The 18,137-nt window shown below is 49.7% G+C and overlaps 2 protein-coding genes across 6 annotated transcripts in view; one reads left to right on the forward strand and one right to left on the reverse strand.

The window, feature by feature from the left end:
* The window catches only part of FGF2 (fibroblast growth factor 2), a 45,119-nt gene extending 38,611 nt beyond the window's left edge, over window positions 1-6,508 (forward strand). Inside the window, 1 exon segment of the mRNA XM_053658275.1 lies at window positions 890-6,508. Coding sequence (XP_053514250.1) covers window positions 890-1,075 — 186 coding nt within the window. The 3' untranslated portion in view covers window positions 1,076-6,508.
* On the reverse strand, window positions 1,265-17,930 carry NUDT6 (nudix hydrolase 6). 5 transcript variants are annotated; one of them, XM_053658311.1, is made up of 6 exons: window positions 17,450-17,625; window positions 16,902-16,993; window positions 15,321-15,524; window positions 11,282-11,337; window positions 5,935-5,989; window positions 2,580-3,151 (listed from the first exon to the last, which is right to left on the reverse strand). In XM_053658311.1, the coding sequence occupies exons 2-6, from the start codon at window positions 16,906-16,908 to the stop codon at window positions 2,580-2,582; spliced, it is 894 nt and encodes a 297-aa protein (XP_053514286.1). In that variant the 5' UTR covers window positions 16,909-16,993; window positions 17,450-17,625. The 5 variants fall into 5 exon arrangements, with proteins under 5 accessions (XP_036985732.2, XP_053514286.1, XP_053514285.1 ...); XM_037129837.2 differs by lacking the exons at window positions 2,580-3,151; window positions 16,902-16,993; window positions 17,450-17,625 and adding exons at window positions 1,265-1,913; window positions 17,679-17,930; XM_053658310.1 differs by lacking the exons at window positions 16,902-16,993; window positions 17,450-17,625 and adding an exon at window positions 17,679-17,930.
* Between the last annotated feature and the right edge of the window lie 207 nt (window positions 17,931-18,137).

Raw genomic sequence — 18,137 nt, forward strand, 5'->3', positions numbered from 1 at the left:
CAGTACCTATCATCAGTGCTGTTCTGTAAAGTTGATTTTTGAACTTTTACCTGAAATAATGTGGCAGCCTGTTAGCCTTGAGTACTTGGAATAGTATTTCCAGATCAAACTATTTGTTGAGCTAGCTGCTCTCTGTCCTTAATAGTTGGATTGCGGTCAAAAGGCAGGAACCGCCAGGAACCAGTATGTTCCTCATTATTTCCTAGTGTTTGGAGAAGGCTAATCATATATACTTTCCAGTACAATTTGGGGACATTACATGTATTCGCTATTTTCTGTACAATAAACTATTCTTTTATGCCCTGGAAACAATATTAGCTACTAGAAAAAAAGTATTATAACTTGAGGAACTAACTCTGTTTCTGTGAGTAAAGTATTAACAAAACCCTCTCGTTGTGAGAAAGTTTCCTGTCTGACGCGGTTTCACGGGGACCCTGATAAAGTCGGCGTGGCCCAGTTGGTACCCTGGCCCTGGAGTGGGGACACGTACGGCTTAGATACCCAGTGGGGGCTGCACCCCGGGTCTCCCCACAGGTGGCCTGGTTCTTGGAACTGGCCACGCCCTCTTGGTGGGGAGCCCTGGAAACCATGTCCCTGGGGTATTTCAAACCTGAGCCAGCAAGTGTGGCACCTATACCTTCTGTGTGTCTCGCCGACTGCGGAAGTGGTCCTTGGCCATGTCCCTCCAAGAGGTAAGCTGGGAGCTGTCCTGCCTCCCCCCTGCAGCCAGACTGTGTCGGAGTCTGTCCGTCCTGCCGAGCCCAGCAGCACCGCTGCCGGTGTGCAGGATGGGCCACGAGTGGTCCACGAGTGGTCACCGGTAGTTGATGTGAAAAGTATGATCATCTCAACGGCACTGACGGCTCCGCCTCTTCCTGTATCTTTTCAGAAATGTGTTACGGACGAGTGTTTCTTCTTTGAACGGTTGGAGTCCAATAACTACAACACTTACCGGTCGAGGAAGTACTCCAGCTGGTACGTGGCGCTGAAGCGGACTGGGCAGTACAAACTCGGCCCCAAAACGGGGCCCGGGCAGAAAGCCATACTCTTCCTCCCGATGTCCGCTAAGAGCTGATCCCCACGCCGCCGTCTGACCTCCCTTCCCACGAGAGAAGAGGTACTTCGCAGGGGCTCGTTAATGAGAGAGGAGGAAGATGTGTACAGCTGCCGGCTCAGTTTGGGTAACTGGCCGGATAACCTTTCATCCAATAGTCGAATATTTAACCGCTGCCTTAGTAAAGAAAACAAGAACACCTGGGAAATGTATGGACCTCCACCTTTTATATAGCACTTGCCTTTATCCAGTGAAGCTTACTTAGAGCTACAGTCTTTTCCATACACGTGGTTCATCTGAAAAGAGGATTTTAAAATGTGCACACTTACAAGTTCCTTCATGGAAACCATCCCCACAAGAACACACAAGGCTGACACTCAGCCCCCGGGTCCACTTGCGGTGGGACGTGGCACCCGTCCCTGTCCATGTGCCACTTCCCGGGCGTACACGCGCCTGGGCGCTCACTCCACTCCTGTCAGGGCTTTGTAACTGCCCGGCAGTTCCCGGTGGTAGAGTTTGTAGGGCAAGCCCGTGTGCGCAGCCGGGAACGTGTCCGGGGTCAGGTCCACCTTGTCGAAGCCCTCCCGGCGCCCGTACAGCAGCAGCCGTGCGGCCCTGCGGGTGATGGGCGTGGCGTGGGCGCTGGCGGCCAGGGCGGCCAGGTCCATCCACTCGCCCCGCAGGCACTCGTGCGGGCACAGCTGGATGGCGAAGGAGCGCGGCTGCAGGCGGCAGACGAGGTACATGTCCGACTTCCCGAAGGCCCCCGGACGGTTGTGCTGCTGCCGGAGGCCCAGGAGGGACCGGAATTCCGACCGCACACCCGTCTCTTCAAAAACTTCCCGAACTGCTGTGTCTCCTACGTGGGAGAGAGGTGTGCACATCAGTAACGACCCCACTTTTAGAAAACCCTCAACAAGGATTTCCAGTTAAAGCAGCGTTAACAAAGGCTCCAAAGCAAGACTTCAAGAAAGTGAGGTTTTTGATAAAAACCGCCTTCTGGGCACCCTGATGTACCAAAGTACTTCCTCAGCACTGCGCACTAAACAGCTCCTGAAATAGTGACTGTTTCTTTGGCTGCCACCTGGGGGGCTTGTCACCTGTATGGCTTTGGGGTCCTATGTCTTTAACCTCTTCCTGCTCTATTTCCCAAAAGGTGAAAACAGGTTGCGAAGCTGTGGCGACTATTCCTACACGTGTCTCTGTTCTCCTCTGTCCTGGCCATCCGCCAGCACCGCCCAGGTCTGCGCGTGTCGGGTTCGAGGAGAAGCGGCCCACTCTTGTAGAAGGCCGGGCAGCCGGGCGTGGCGACCTGTGAAGTGACTCTCACCGCTCCCGGTGATCTGGGTGGGGGTGGGGGATGTCAGGCGTCTGACTCACGGAGAAGACGCCTTTGAGGTCTTTTTGTCCTGCTCGCTTCGTCGGGCAGCCTGTGGAAGTCCACCCTGGGACACGGGGCGGGCTCGCTGTTTCCTGAGATTCATTCCTCCATCACCCACACTCCGCAGTCTCTTCATGCGGAATTTTATAATACGACAGGGTTTTCATTTTCTAGTGGTGATTTTTTTTTTGATAATATGTAAACTTCTGGGATGGGATTTTTATCACCACTCACACATTCCGATGGCTGCTTTTGGGGACTGTGCAGATGAACCCCCTGAGTGGGCTCTCTCATTCTGTGCTGCTGCCGGTCTCTCCCCCAGCGCCGACTCGCGCCCCTAAAACAGCCGCCTTCCTCACCCAGGGCCCTGGGAGCAGCCTCGTCGCGTAAGTTTATGTTCAGTGCTCGCCGCTTCTTGCTTGTTGAGTAGGAGAACCTATTTGCCTTCTCGGTAGTCTCAGTGCTCTTCTGGTGAAGAGTAGGTGAGGAAGAGGAAGGCAAGGGACGGCCTCCCTTCCCTGTGCCCTGCCCTGGACGTCGCCCAGGGCCCTTGACGTGCCCAGACCGAGCCCCGAGCCCCCGCCCGACCCCGGGAAGCAGCGCTGGAAGCACCCGTAGGGGGTGGTGCTCAGGAGTGTAACGCTGTTCGTCTGCTGTTTTCAGCTTCAGGCTGATTGACTTCCTTACAGTTGAGATTTCCCATAGATGACACATGGCTAGAAATTATATATTTTAAACCAAAAACAAAAGAGTTATGTTAAAAATAAAAATATATATTTCATTAAAAAAATCTTTCATAAAAGAGTTTGTTTAAAAAAGCACAGCTTTCCTTAATAAGAAAACTAACTTTCAGTCCACACAGAATACATTACCTGTTAGGAAATCTGTTACAGGTCCTGGCACTGGCCTTAAATTTTATGTCCTTTGCCAATCTCCCTTTACTGTTGTTTCAGGGTCAATTCTTTCACACTTCGGGGTGTAAACATGGGGGTCCCCTCAGTCACCAGCAGCACTCACCAGGAGTCTGGCCTTGCTTCCCTCTCCAGCCCGTCACGGAGTGCAGGTTGGGGCTGATCCAGGAGTCCGCCCTGCTCGGTCCCCAGAGCAGTGGGCCCAGGTGGCGCTGCCCACAGTCTGGTCTGTGTCCCTCGTGCCAGCGGGGCAGCAGCAAGACTGAAAAGTGATGGGGAGCCAGCGCCTCTGTGTCTGGGGGTGAGTGCGCCCTTCCACCTCAGGGCGACATCTGCTCCCCAAAGATTTGTCCCTGCATTTGAACTGTTTATCGGGCTCAAGTGCTTTCCTCTGTTGTGCCTTCGTTATTCTAATGTACTGTGAGCTGAACTGAAATAACATCTACTGTGTCATAGGATTTGAAGAACGTAGGAAAAACCGAGAGGGTCATGTTTTTATTTTTGCTAATTGAGAGAGATGTTTAAATATATCACAGCATTTTGTTTAGTACAGGACAATAATGAAATGGAATTTATATTTGTCATTTCTGTTTTGTGATAGTAAATGATAGCCCAGGTCGAAATCAAACAAAATAATAGGAAAAACTGCAGACTGTGGGCTTTCCTGGTGTCTCCCTCAGACTCTGGTCACTGATGGACTGCGACCGCCCCTGGTCCCGGGCCAGGCGGGGGGTGGTCCCGGCAGGAGTTATAACCTGGGAAGGCAGCTGCCCCTCCCGTTCTAACCTTGCCGGTACCTCTGTGCTCCCAGGCGGTGTCCCAGGGCCTGAGGACTGCACCCCACTTTGTATATGCGCCTCTCCATTCCGTTCAGACAGGACAGACAGACAGACAGACAGGGGTGCCTCATTCGCTGAGCGCGACTGTGCCACAGACGGGCCCGATGGGCGAGTTTCCTACGTCTGAGCCAGTGTGAACGTCTGCACGTCAGCGGGGGCCGTACTCCCGGAGTGTGTGCTGTTCCTGAGCGCGGTTCGAAGGGAAGGAGCAATCCTCGGGCGATCTGGCTTCATCGGGAAGGATGTCTGCTACTGTGTCACATCACGGACAGGCCCCGCAGAGACATGTCGTGCAGGCCTCTGCTGTCACTCACCGTTTCCTGCTGCTTTCGGGGACTTGTCGTCGTCCTCAGGCAAAGCCTTAATCGACCCTTCACTGAAGAACAGGGGGGAGTGCCACCAGCTGCCGCCTCCTGATTGCACGTGTGTACCGTGTATCGTGGTCTCTGGGTGGGCGGGCTGCTGTGACAACCACAGACACTTCACAAAAGCAGTGGCTTCTGAACCAGTCAGATGCAGGCGGTTCTGGTGTGCACCCCACCCATCCACGTGGCCTGGCGCTGTGTCTGCCGAGGGGGACGCTGCAGGGACGTCCTGCGGACAGGGTGCCCCTGCCCAGTGTGGGCGAGCGAGGGGTGGACAGAGACTTGCCCGGTCCACTCGCCCTCCTGTGCCACACAAGGCAGCGGAAGGCAGTCGGGGGTCCAAGAATAAATGGCTGTCCCTCCCAGCGCCCCGCCCACAGCCAAGTGCGCTTCCATTTCCCCAGAAGACCCAGCAGAACCTGGGTCAGCACTTTCTAAAATCCAGAATTTGCTATGGATTTCTCTGAATGTAGTCAATTTACTTAGTGGTTGTTAGGAGCTGGCTATATACCGTGTGTGGGGCATTTTAATCTGTGTTACATTTTTTGTTTAAATCAAGCTTTGTTTTTAAATAAAATATCTAAAGATAACTTAGGAAACTGCCCACATGAATGTGGGCTGAAGCGAATGGGGGCATGCGCGTTGAGGAGGAAGTCGGGGAGAAGCAACCCGGTGCCCGATGAGTCGTCTTTCGATCCACTGGGACGGGCTGCACTTGGCCAGTGGTGGAGGGGACAGGCAGGAAAGCTCGGATTCTGTTCTTTCATCCACTGCTGTAAGATCAGACACTGAGACTCTTAGCTCACTCCAAATCTCCCTGTCCTCAGTGTTGATCTCAGTGAGTTGTGAGGAGTTACTCTCTCATTCCATATGTTCTTTGAGACATTTCACTGTTTTGGCTTCCTGACTATTCAAAATACATAGATAAGTTTTTCACAAAGAGAATTACCGTGGCTCCGTAACTGACTTTATAAATAACACCTATTTCCAAGTTCATTTAAAAATTACCATTCATCCTTATGCGGTGAAACGGTCAAACAATTGTATTTTCTCAGTTTAATTCCAACATTGTAGTCACAGCCAAAATCGCCCCGACACTAAACCTTCCTGACGCACATCCGAAGCCACTCATTCTCAAACAGATCTCGCCAGAAGCCGTCCTGAGGGGGGACAGCAGCGTCCTGTGCCCCGCTGGCATTTCTATGCCAACCGAACGGGTTCTCGTGCTACCAGTTTTGCTGCTACTTTCCCGTCAGCCCTGAAGTCACCTCTCGTTTGAACCAGTTGGGAAATTTAAAGTCTTATTCTTCACTACAGAGCAAGAAAGTAAACACATGAACCTCCTCCACATTTTCAAGCCACCCGACCACACGTGGGTACGCACCGAGGTCCTCTCCAGGCTCCGACAGGCCTCCTGGCAACTTCCACATGTTTTTCGACTGCGGTACAAAGTCAGAAAATGATGTTAACCCAGCATTTGCTCACTCACTCTCACACACACACATGCGCATGGAGATTCACAGTATTCACCCATCATTGGTCAAGGTTACTTTTTTTTCCTAATTGCATGTAAATTTTTCCAGTTTCCTTCCTCTTCCTTTTTTTTGTGGGAAACTGGTAACTTAGGAATTCTTTTCCAACTGTTTACTTTGGGAAATAGAAGTGGTTTTATTTGGTTAATGTGATGAATTCAACAGTGGAGGGAGACATCTACTGAATTTGTGTAATTTTAAAAGTTTTGCTGCTAGTTAACTATTAACAAATAGAAGAATCTTACAGATGCTGCTATAAATAAGTAGAAAAATACAGTATAAATTTAATCACTGAAGTATATATGCTATTTTAACTTCACATTTATTTCTGTATTGTGTGTCTAATCAGATATACTGTTAATCCCAAGGTCTCTTGCTTTGTGTTAATGATTTCATGGGTGGTATGAATAAAAATGACTAGTTTAAGTTTGTGAGGTTTTCGTATTCTCCTTTTTTGGAGGGGATAGGGAATGGGCAATGGGAAGATCTGAACTTGGAAGGGGGATAAACTGGGGGGAGACTGATTTTACGGCTTGGTGGGTTGAGCACCGGACTGTGAACCAGAAGGTCACTGGTTCGATTCCTGGTCTGGGCACATGCCTAGATTGAGAGGCCAGGTCCCTGGTTGAGGGGTGTGCGAGGCAACTGATTGATATTTTTCTCTCCTTCTCTTCCTCCCTCCCTTCCCATCTCTCTAAAAACAAACAAACAAACAAATGAAATCTTTAGAAGAGTAATTAACAGCCACGAAATGGCACGATGGGGCGCGATCCTTCTGGCCGAGGGGACAACTGTCTCCCGCTGGCGGCTGTCCCACCTCCTACTGTCACTGGGATGGAAGCTGAAGGAGGGACCTGGACAGACTCCTCCGGGCGCTGCAGCTCGGAGCCAGGGCACCTCATTCCCTTCATTCCTCAGTCCTTCGCGGACTGTGGCTGGGGCACTTTGTGGCCCCTCATTTCCTGGACGGGAGCTTCTTAAAGACTGTGTCACTTCCCAGTGCTGCCAGGCCGGAGGCCGGTGGCGCGACTCCCAGAGCTGGCCCAGACGGGCGGTTGCGTGGGCACTGAACTCGGGCTGCCCGCCCTCCTGTGTCTGGCCGGGACCTGAGGTTCTTTGCACCGCAGGGCACAGTTTATGTTGTGAATGCAGGCGTCTCTGAGCACAGCCCCGCTCAGGCGCAGTCTTTGGGGCTCCCCTCCAGTCCTTCAGTGGCCGTGTTCCCTCGGGAACGACGCAGTCCTCTGTCCAGCAGGATGGTGGGCTTCACACCATAAAGTCTGTTTCTAACGAAAGGTTCAAATGCTTCCCAAAACAATAAAAGTCCACTTTTAATCTTTCCCCAAACTTCATGATGAATAATTGGAGATTAACTGTTGACTAAATTTGGAGATACAAACTTGCCAGAGGGGGAACATGCCAGATATAAGGACTGAAAACAGCTCACGTAAGTTTGATTTTCATTATTTCATAAACCTTAGCTATGGAAGAATTAAGTATATTTTCATGCTGGTGAGTAGTTTGTGACATCTTCTGGCACAATTTAGCTTTAAAGAGCTTGTTTTGAGACAACTTCCCCTTCCCCTCAAAGCTCTAGCCTGCAGTCTGTCTAAGGGACAGGGTCCTGACCTGGGCGGCTTCAAAGCCGGTTGATGCGGGTCTGATCAGCAGAGAGATGAGCAGGTCTTCTTTTTCAATATTGGAGACTACTCCCCATTAACTGGATTTACCAACATCATAATGAATACGAGCTAGTGTGTACTGAATGTCCACTGGATTTGAGACATTGCTAGATGTTTCTATATGAATTACATATATTTAGCCCTGGCTGGGTAGCTCAGTTGGTTAGAGCATCACCCAAATATGCCATAGTTGAGAGTTTGATCCCTGGTCTGGGCTAGACTGAAATCTCTCTCAAGTCAATAAAAAAAATTAAGTAAAAAAAGAATTACATTTAAACTTGACAGTAACCTGTTTTGGAATTGATGAAACTGAGGGCATAAAATAATTTGGTAGCTCGCTTGAGGTGACCCAGCTTGGGGGGTAGTAAAATCCAGGCTGTCTGATTCTGTCCATCTTTTAAGCCATTTTAAAAATTAATTGGCTATTTTCTCATTAATCCTTAATACTATTGGGTGCTTTTCCATAACCTTTTGCTCTTTCCTCCAGCCTTCCCTGGAACATTCTATGTAACCACACCAGAATTGTGTTGAGACTTCTGCCCTTCCAGGGCTTGTGAATTTGACCTGAACTCTGGTTCAGTGTCAAAACATGTTTGTGTCTGCCTTTTGTTTGTGAGTGCTCCTTCCAGAATCTTCTGATTGCCATGAGATTTAATACTGTTAGTGGTTCGCTACTGTCATTCCAGTACCTTGTTCCAGGAGGGAAGAATTACTGAGGAAGGAGAAAGGGTGGGTTTTGATTAAAGCCTATTTGGGTTTATTATCTGTTTCATCTTTGTCCTCTGTTCCTGTATTTTAAAAAAAGACAAAACATCTCTATGCTTTACATGTAAAATCCCATGGTCCTTCCCCGCCCCGCCAATCTCCCAGAAGGAACTTTCCACTCACTTTAACAGGAATGTTCTTCTCCCCCGGCTCCTGCTCGGGGGGCACCGTGCAGCCTCCGCTCCCGGGACCCTCCCAGCTTCGAGCTGCAGAGTCGAGTTCCTGAGGCGTGGCTGACGCTCACGCACTACAAAAGGTCAGGAGTCCTTTTCACTGACAAAAATGCGTGGCTCTATTTTGGAATGGTGAATGCGAGAACAATTTTTTCCTGTATATTTGCCGGTGATAAACCTGACGTTCCTGCAGGGGGTGTGTAAGTATGTGTTCGGTGGAGGGGTGGGCATGGATGAAAAGGAGAAGACAGCAGACACCGTAAGGGTGGTCCCCTCTCTCACTAGGAGACCCTGCCATCCTCCGAGGAAGGAATTGCCAGCCCAATAGGCATTTTGGATCTCAACAAAGGAGATTACTTCTAAGGCATTTTTCAGAAATACTGACAGAATGCGAGATATTTTCTCCTTTAAAACAATGTTAATTTAATAGCACTGTTTCTTTTAAAGCTTGTCCTGCAGATCAATTTCAGTTCAATGAGAGTTTCCAGAATGGGCGAATAGGAAGGATTTATTTTCTGACCCTTTTTCCCGTGATTTTTCCCAACTCACAGACATCTTCTGTTCCCCAAGCAGACGATGACCTTCAGGACTCTCCCTGGGCGTGGCCGCTGCGACCCCAAGGTGTGGCTTGTGCCAACAGACACCCCAGGACGGCTCGCTTCTTCCAGCCCCACCTCTCAGAACCAGAGTACGCCCTGCCAGCCTCTTCCTTCGGGTTCTCGCCTATCGTTTGGCCTTCATGTTCTTCCTTCACTCCAACTGGTCAGGTGACAGAAATCGATTACCTTCCACTTCCAGTTTTAATGCTGCTCCTCTCACTTTCCAGAGTTCAGAGTCACTGTATTTAGATGGTACATTGGCTACAATATTATTATGTCCAAGCACTCCTCAAACCCATCCGTGCCCTCGAGTCCCCGGAAGGCCTGTGGACGTGGACTGCTGAGCAGCACCCATTTCTGAGGCAGCTGGTCTGGGTGGCACCTGGGGACATGCTTTCCCACTGAGTCGATGCCACGGCTCTTTCAGCTCCACACCTGCCCTCTGTGCTGTGTGCTCCCCTAGTGATGCTAGAGCTGGGACCCTGCTAACCGATTTCCGTTTTGCCAGGAGACCCCCTTTAGACTCCACCAACAGACTCCAAGGTGGGAGGAGGAAGAAGGAACGTCTCGAGGGCCAGGCACGAAGTACTTGACCTACTCAACACAGCTCTGTCGGTAAAGCTTAGTCTGAGTCGGAGACCCTGCCCAACTAACACTGCGACTTCCGACCATCGGGTGCGTGTTGGCAGCACTTCTGAGAAACGTGTGGACTGCTGTCAGCTCTCACCGCCAGCAGTCGTTCAAAACTCCAAAACACCCAGGACGGGGAATGTCTGACTCCGTCCTCCGACATTTACCGAGGTCTCGGGAAGAATCAGAGTGATTATTCCCTTTTGCTTTTAGATGCACGAGTGAGGATGAAAACGTTTGATCTCTGGTCAAGGTACTTCTCTGAAAGACCACGTTGCTGCTGGCTGTCTGCACCCCTTGTGGGTGTGCAGGGCACTCACGCCCCGCTCCCTGTCCAGCTCTTGGGCCGCGTGTTTCACCATCGGCCGCACTCCTGGCCACAACGAGTTCTTGCCATTCTTTCCACACTGTGGGCAATGGACTATTTCTGCCCGCCCGGCCCCACCGAGTTCAGGTTGAGTCCTAATTCCCAGTACAGAAGTGGCACTGTAAGTGGATCTCTGACAGGCGACTGTGTCCTAAGAGTGGAACCCTTGGGACTTGGAGAAGTGCTCTTATAAAAGAGATCCCAGGATTCTGCCAGGGCAGGACACGGTGAAAAGACAAACATCTATGAACCGAGAAGTGGGACCTCACCAGACACCGATTCTGCTGGCTGGCGCCTTGACCTTGGCCTCCCAACATCCACAACTGTGAGGAGTAACATTTGCTGTCCAAGCCTGCAGCCTGCAGAATTTCTATCGTGGCCTGAATGGACTAACACTCCATGTCTGCTCCTTTCCCAACTCTGTGACCTTACACACTCCTTTCTAATTTCCTTTCTGGTTTCCTACCCTTTTTTGTCCTAGTAAGCTCTTATTCATTCCTTAACACCCAATTTAAAAGTCACCTCTTCTGAGAATTCTTGTGGGGCTGCGTAAAGGCAAAGTAAATTGTATCCATGCGTAGTGTGACGGCTTTCCCAAGCAGAGGGCAAGGCGCAGGACACAAAGGACACTGTCTCATTAACCGCTGTATTCTTGGCACCTGGCTCTGAGCAGGAGCTCAGCGAATGTTGGGCGGATGGAAGAATATCTTGGCAGTGAGTTAGACATGAGTTGTCTTCCCAGCCAGACACAGCCAGCTATAGTTTTCCTGTAGCCATAACCTGATAGTGAGGGGACTCTGACATTTGCAAGGCCTACACAGGCATTTTGGGGACTAAATAGCCAAATGACCCATAACTACTCAGAGATAACTTTTAAAATAACTTTGTGTCATTTCCTGAGCATATAAGAATTTCTACATTTTCTTTTGCTCTAGAGAGAACTGAACATTTACAAAATCAATTTATAAATAGAAGCAACTTACTTTATTTCGATCTTGGACAACCAGTATTTTTCCAGTATTTTCATCAAACACAGCTCCTGTTGGAGGGAAAAATAACAGATACGGAGAAATGGTAATTTCATTCATCCCAGACTCCTCCCAAACTCTAATATGTGGTCATTAAAACCCCACCCATCCTGGAAGGTCTAGTTCAAAACCATCTCTTCCGCAAAGACGTCAACTCTCTCCAACAAGCAGCTGGTTGCTTGATTACCTAACGGCCCAGGGCTGTCCAACCTTTTGGTGTGTCTGGGCCACACTGGAAGAAGAGTTGTCTTGGACCACACCTTAAATACACAGACACTAACGAAAACTGATGAGCAAAAAAAAAAGTTTTTAGGTAAATTAATGATTTTGTGTTGGGCTGCAGGCTGGACGCCCCCGCCAGGTTCCTTGAACCAACGATGGTCGCAGCATGCACTGCCTTGTAGGACGGCCACCTGCAGAGCTTGTCTAGGTCACCTGTCCCTGAGGACACACAGTTGAATAAACTCATCTTTCCACGCTCGGGTAGCATGCACTTGAGTGGCAAGGCCATTTCAAATGCTTAAAGGTATTTAGTGAATCAGTGCATTGGGTTTTCCACTCTCATGCTTATCCCCCAGATCACTGTGGGGGGGGACACAGGCTGTGCCCCCTGGTGACTCGCATCTCACGCACGTCAGTGTTCGGATCATGGCCTCCCTGAAGCCACCTAAGCTGGTTCACCACTTTGTACCCGGCTTTAGAACGTACCAGCATCCTGCTTTGCAACACTTGTCTATTTTATTTCTGTTTTCAGTCCTTTCCTTTTATTCATTCATTCTTTGTAGGCACTGCCCAGTGTGCTAAGTACTCGGCTAGATGTTCGGACCCTGCTTCTATTTGGGCAGTCCTGAGTCTTACATGTCACTATAATGATTGGTATTATGTTCCTTTAAATGCTATAACTTAAAAATTCGTGTTTACATAATGTAAGAAGAGACTGTTAAAGAGGTATTTCTTCACGTCCACTCATTCTTTCAATATTAATTGGTTTATCTCTATAACACGTGTAGGCTGTCTATGTAGCACATGAATTGAGCTCCTGTTTTTGTCAGGCCCTTTTCTGGGTGACAGGGACTCAGTGGAGAACAAAACAAAATCCCCCATGCCCACGGGTGCTCAGCTGTGTCTGTGTGTGCGTCCGAGAGGCAATGGCAAATGAAACACTTATGCAGAACACGAGAAGGCAGTAAATGCCACCTGGAGACACAGTGTAGAGGGGGCAGGCGTGTGTAACACAAGGAACAGTAACTTTCTCTGAAAGGAAAACATGCTTTAGTATTTTTAAGCAAGAAGGAAAACCACTAAGTGAGATATAACTAACACTAATGCCAGCTTCTATTAGAAAACATACAGTCTAATTTAATTGGACTTTATGAAGGGTAGAATGCCAAAGAAACCTCTTAAATTTTAATAATGGGTCATTACTCAAATGGAACTTTTCCCTAATGAGTTCACTGTAAAAGGAGCAAAATATCCCCAAGACAAGCCCAGCAGTGCCCAAAGCACAATATGGGCGACCCCTGCTGGTCACAATGTAAAAGTTAAATCGAGCGAGATCAGACACGGTTAAACAGAGGTCATTAGCACGCCAGCCTCAGCCAGGCACTGCGCTAAGTGCTTTAGGTGCATCACCCCAGTGACTGCGGCGTCATTTTGACTGCCTGCGCCTGCACAGCTCTGAGACCCGCATCCCGTGGGCCCGGTTCCGTCTGGCGGGCCTCGCCATGGCGGCACAGGCCTGTCCCCACGCCACAGCCACGTTCTCCCAGGGTGGCCACTCCCACTGAAGACCTACAACCATTCATTCTGGAAACACTCACAGAGCCCTGACTGTGTGCCAGGCGCTGTCTTTCACCTGAGCGCACAGCGGTGGACAGGAGATAAGGTACCTGCCTTCACGGACTTTATGGAGTTGCGGGGAAATCAAGTATGTGAACTCAGATAATTTCGGATTGGGATATGTGCTATAAAGGAAAACAACTGGATAAAGGGACAAAGGATAATGGAACTGACATGTGAGAAGACAAGGTGAGGAGCTCTTTGAGCAGAAACCTCAGCTCTAAAGAGTGAGTTAAACAAAGCCCGGGAAGAACAGGCAGGGTCCCAGGAAGAGGAGCTGGCAGGGTTAAAGGCTCCGAGGCAGACCTCAGGAAGTGGGGGGGGGTTCTGCACTGGCCACGTAGCTTCTGGGTCTGGGGCCTGTGAGTTGAATTGAATCTGTCTCCTAGGAGACAGATTAGTGGAGAAAAAAATATAAATTTTATTTGATGTTAATATTTTTATATGGCCTGGGGTGGAGGTGGAGGGCTTCATAGAAAGAAGATCCCAGGAAAGCAGTCAGATCATTTTAACAAAGAGCAGTGAATTGCAGGGACGTGAGAAGACAAAGGGTTCGGACCAGGGGAGGTAAACGGTGGGAAGTGGCCAGGGAGTGTGTGGGGGAAACTCGGGGGGAACCAAGGGAATGCAGGGGTCGTGTCAGTGAGTCTACACAGACTCCTCTCGTCACCCCTGTCTCCAGTGATAAGAACCCCCTTCTCTTCCTGGCACAAGAGATTCATGGTCAACTTTTAGGTAGAATGGGGTACGCAGGGAGCCCTTCCTGTGTTGCCGTTTCTCCACTGTCCTCACTCGAAATCATCACTATGCCAAAGTGGCAGATTCTGGGCCCCTCCACCGGCCACACCTGCCTTCTGTTGCTTGTAGCAACAGATGTCAACTGTTTTCCCCTCACCTGAAAAACTACCTTTCCAGAAATCATTCTTACACTGTCTCGTCCCCACCCCCAACAGCCACTTCAAATCCTCCTCCTTCAAGACTTGTCAAGTTCCAGAACTCCCATTCCCTGAACTCCTACGGTCCACCTTGACTCTAATACAGGACGTGGTACTTAGAAGAAAGTCCTTTGCAGGACTCGTTCTGCGCACAGTGCCAATTCTGCATTCACGACGGCAAACCCCGAGTCTCTGCCGATGACTGGACAATCACCTGCATGATCTTCTCATGCAGTGGGAGGCTGTCACCAAATTTTCCACGTAGTCTCATAAAGGGGAGCTGACTGGAAAGTTCCCAGATGCCTTTGCACGAGGCCGTGGACAGAGAAAACACTAGACGTCCTGGAATAATAACTCCTTTAAATGGCTTCAAAGAAGCAAACTGCCTTTAAAACTCTTGTAAATTATATGAAGGCAAATAAAGTCATTATTGATTAAATTAGTAGCTAATACGTATTACTGCATCCATTTATTTTAGGTTATAAGATTCTTTACTATTTTAGTTTTTCTGGAAATCTAGGAATGTTCTTAATCCTGGTTCTCAAAGAGAAGAGCAGAGAATTTACCAGAAATACAAATTCTCCAGCCCCACCCCAGACCCCCTGAACAGAGCCCCTGGGGGTTGGGCCCAGCCTCCGGTGAACAGGGATTTGGATGAACTCCACAGTCTGAGAGCCTGTCTTAACCTCCACTAAGTCTTTTCTCAAGACTGTGTCTCTGAAGCTCATCAGTATCTTTGAAATTCGATAATGTATTTGTTACATTATTTTAAACAACTGTTTCGCATGACGACTTAATGTCTTTAAGAGGTGTTAAGAAGTGACGTTCAGACCTTTAAAGCTTGTTTGCCTTATCTTAAATTCCACCCAAGTTATCGTTTACTTTACAAATTCACAGAATTAGTATTAATATGTTTTACCATAATGCAATTTATTCCCTGGTCCCCCCACGCAGTGTTGCTATTTGAGAAGTGAAGTTCAAAGGTCTGTGTGAAGTGTCTAAACTCATCCTTTGGAAAACTAAACCTGAGCTTGCCTGTTCCCGCGCTGCTCTCTGCAGATTCACAAGGCAGACTTCCTCCATTCAGAGCACCAGCACTGGTCCCAAGGATCACCATTTCATCCACTTACTCTGTGAGAATAACCCACTGCTCGGCTGTGAGCAGGAACTGGGTGAACCTCTAAGAAGTTAACGCTGATGACGGTGAGTTTGAAACTGACCTGCAACTCCCACCTGGTGTGTCGCATAGCCTGGGAGCCGGCTGGGCCCCTGTCCCAGCCACAGCGTCAGCGTGGCGCAGTCCGCCTCTGCGTGGTGGAAGCGGAAGCCCAGTGCGGCGGCCGGGGCGATGAGCGCGCTCTGCAGGATGGGCACGTGCAGCCAGACAGCAATCCTGCCTTCTGATCGCCACTGCTGCAGGGACGCTAAAATGCAGAAAACGCAGTTTAAGTGGTTGCCAGTGGGGACAGTGGAAGACGCTCAAACTCAGCTGTGGTGTCGCCTCCTCCAGCAGGCCATTTTGAGCATCCACTTGCCTCACTAGTTAGCTATGGGGGGGGGGGGGGGGGGCGGGGATCCCAAAATGGCCTCATCACACCAGCAGCGCGGGAACTACCATCGTTTATATCGGGACCGTCTTGCAGATGTGATTTTCCCACCAGTCTGAGTTCCTTGGGAGTAGTGAGGGCTGGGATGGCTTTATATTCATACCGCCAGACACATACTTGCTTGGCAGGTAATCGGTGATCAAGGTGTAGAACAAACGTATAAACTGACTTAAAATAAAACGCCATTTTAACGTTCCTTTTAACGCCTTCATTTTAATCTTTAAAAATGAGAATTGTGGGCTTCTAATATATTTACTCTTTAAACAGTTGTCACTTTGAAAAAAGCCAGTGTGGCTAACACAGCGAGACACAGGGTGCATGGGATCCTCAGACTATTTGGGTTTTTCTTTATAGGCAATGCCACAGGTTCTGTTGGACTCAGAAACAATAGAACCAGCAGTAGCTCTCGGACGCAGTTCAGTGCAGCAGGAACAGATTCCAGAGATCAGAAACTTGGAATCTCTGTGCCTCAGCACCATCATCTTCAAAACAAAGATGATAGATAGTACATACCTCCCGGGGTTGTTAGGAGGATTAAGTGGATGAATATTTGTAAAGTTCTTAAAACAGTGTCTAGCACCCAAAGTAAGTGAAAAAGAATTCATTGAAAATATAACAAGTATATGGTACTTCTGAGTTTACCAGTTAGTTTCATATAATTTACCTTCGCTCACCACATCTACCCAGTAGTTTGGGCTGGCATTCACGCAGGCGGCCTCAGAGGCAAGTATTTTCTGTGGCAAATGCTTAACACCTGGCGGAGCACGTGGAGGGGCCTGGAACTTGAAGCCTGGATGTGTGATCCAGACCCAGGCCCCTCTCTTCCGCTCTGCCTTGCTGAGCTTTCATTACCCGTTTGGTCACTGACAAGTGACAAGTGTGGTCACTGACAAGTGACAAGTCTGTACCTGCCCACACATACATGGACACCTTTTAGAGGATGAACAATGATTAGAATCTTCTCCTGGTGATATTGCTGGAACCAGCAATTCATTCACAAGCAGGAGAGAAAACAAGAAGTCGGGTTAGAAGTGAAGATGACTTAAAAGAGAAATAGGAGCATTTGAGATCTCACTCTTTGGGCATATGCTGTCAGTTTGGCTCAAATAAACTCATAGAAATTTTAAAAACAAAAACAACCCAACCGAACAACCCTGCCCACCCCAGCTCAATTATATTCACAAAGATGTTCACTTGCCATATTGCACAATAGGACTGAGATTATTTGAAGCTCCTGTTAGTGTGAGGAAATTTCCCTGGCAGCATTTCCATGTTATGCCTTCAATCTGTTTAGTTGGGGGGGGGGGGGTATGCAGTTTACAAAAACAGGTCGCTCCACCAAATCTAGGCTTCTCTCAAAGTGAAGGCTCCTCCATCCAAACTTTCCTTCTTATCAGTGGACTTTAAGGTTCAGAGCGGACAGTTTTCTTACTGAAAACGAGCCACCCACCCCTTTCCTGATTCATCACAGCCCCTGATCCGATTTGTGTGCAATATGACCACTGGAAACCTCTGGTCCACTCACTGTCCACCACGTGTGTGAGCGTGTTCGGGCAGAGAGCCCGGCAGAACCACTGCTCGGTAAATGACAGTGACGAATAAAGTGATAGTACCGACAAAGTTTACCCAGAGTTCAATATGGGCGACGCCGTGCTAAGTACTTCACGCTCTTTATCCAACTTAACTCTCAGCGACCCCATACGCTATTACCCAGTTTCACTGAAGTGCAAATGGTGGCTTACAGAACCTGCCCGAGGAGAAGGTCACACGCTAGAAGACGGACCAGAAACTGGGATGGCGGATCCCAAAGTCTAGGATCGTCACCATTTCCAGCAACCTCCACGGAGTCCTCCCAGAAAAGGGGGATCACGCGCGCCCCCTGGGCTCCGAGCCAGAGAGGCGCAGGCGTGGGGGCCGCGGTCACTTCGTTGGCGCCAGGGGTAGCCAGGGACCCTCGGCTCAGGCACTTGCCCTGCAGGGCCCTCTGGAAGGCGGCCGCGTCCAGGCAGTCCAACACGCCTAGCCGCACGGAGACGCCCCCGAACCTGTCCAGCTCGCCCCGCAGCAAGCCGGCTCCGGCGGGCGGATCCCGCGCACAACCCGAGCCGCCCAAAGCCTTGCGGTACGGGACCCAGAGCCTGGCGTCTCGGACCCGGGCAAACACAGCGCGCAGATAGCCCCGGCTCAACAGAAGCGACATCCTCGTGCCAACACACGCCGCCGGCTCGCTCTGCCCCCAGGTCGCTCCACCCCCGCGCCCCAGAGGGGAGGTGCTAACGTAAACCTCAGAAGAGTGCCGCGTAGGCTGCCCGGTGTTGAGCGGGCTTATCCCTTTGCAGTGCTATTCCCAGGAGACCGACAAGACCTGTCCACCAGCTCCTCTGGGCCGTTTGCTCGGCTCCAGGACAACGCGGGGTGGGGGGGGGGGAC

This window comes from Artibeus jamaicensis, unplaced genomic scaffold, assembly GCF_021234435.1.
Source record: "Artibeus jamaicensis isolate MK-2021 breed Jamaican fruit bat unplaced genomic scaffold, CSHL_Jam_final scaffold_537, whole genome shotgun sequence".
Taxonomy (NCBI): domain Eukaryota; kingdom Metazoa; phylum Chordata; class Mammalia; order Chiroptera; family Phyllostomidae; genus Artibeus; species Artibeus jamaicensis.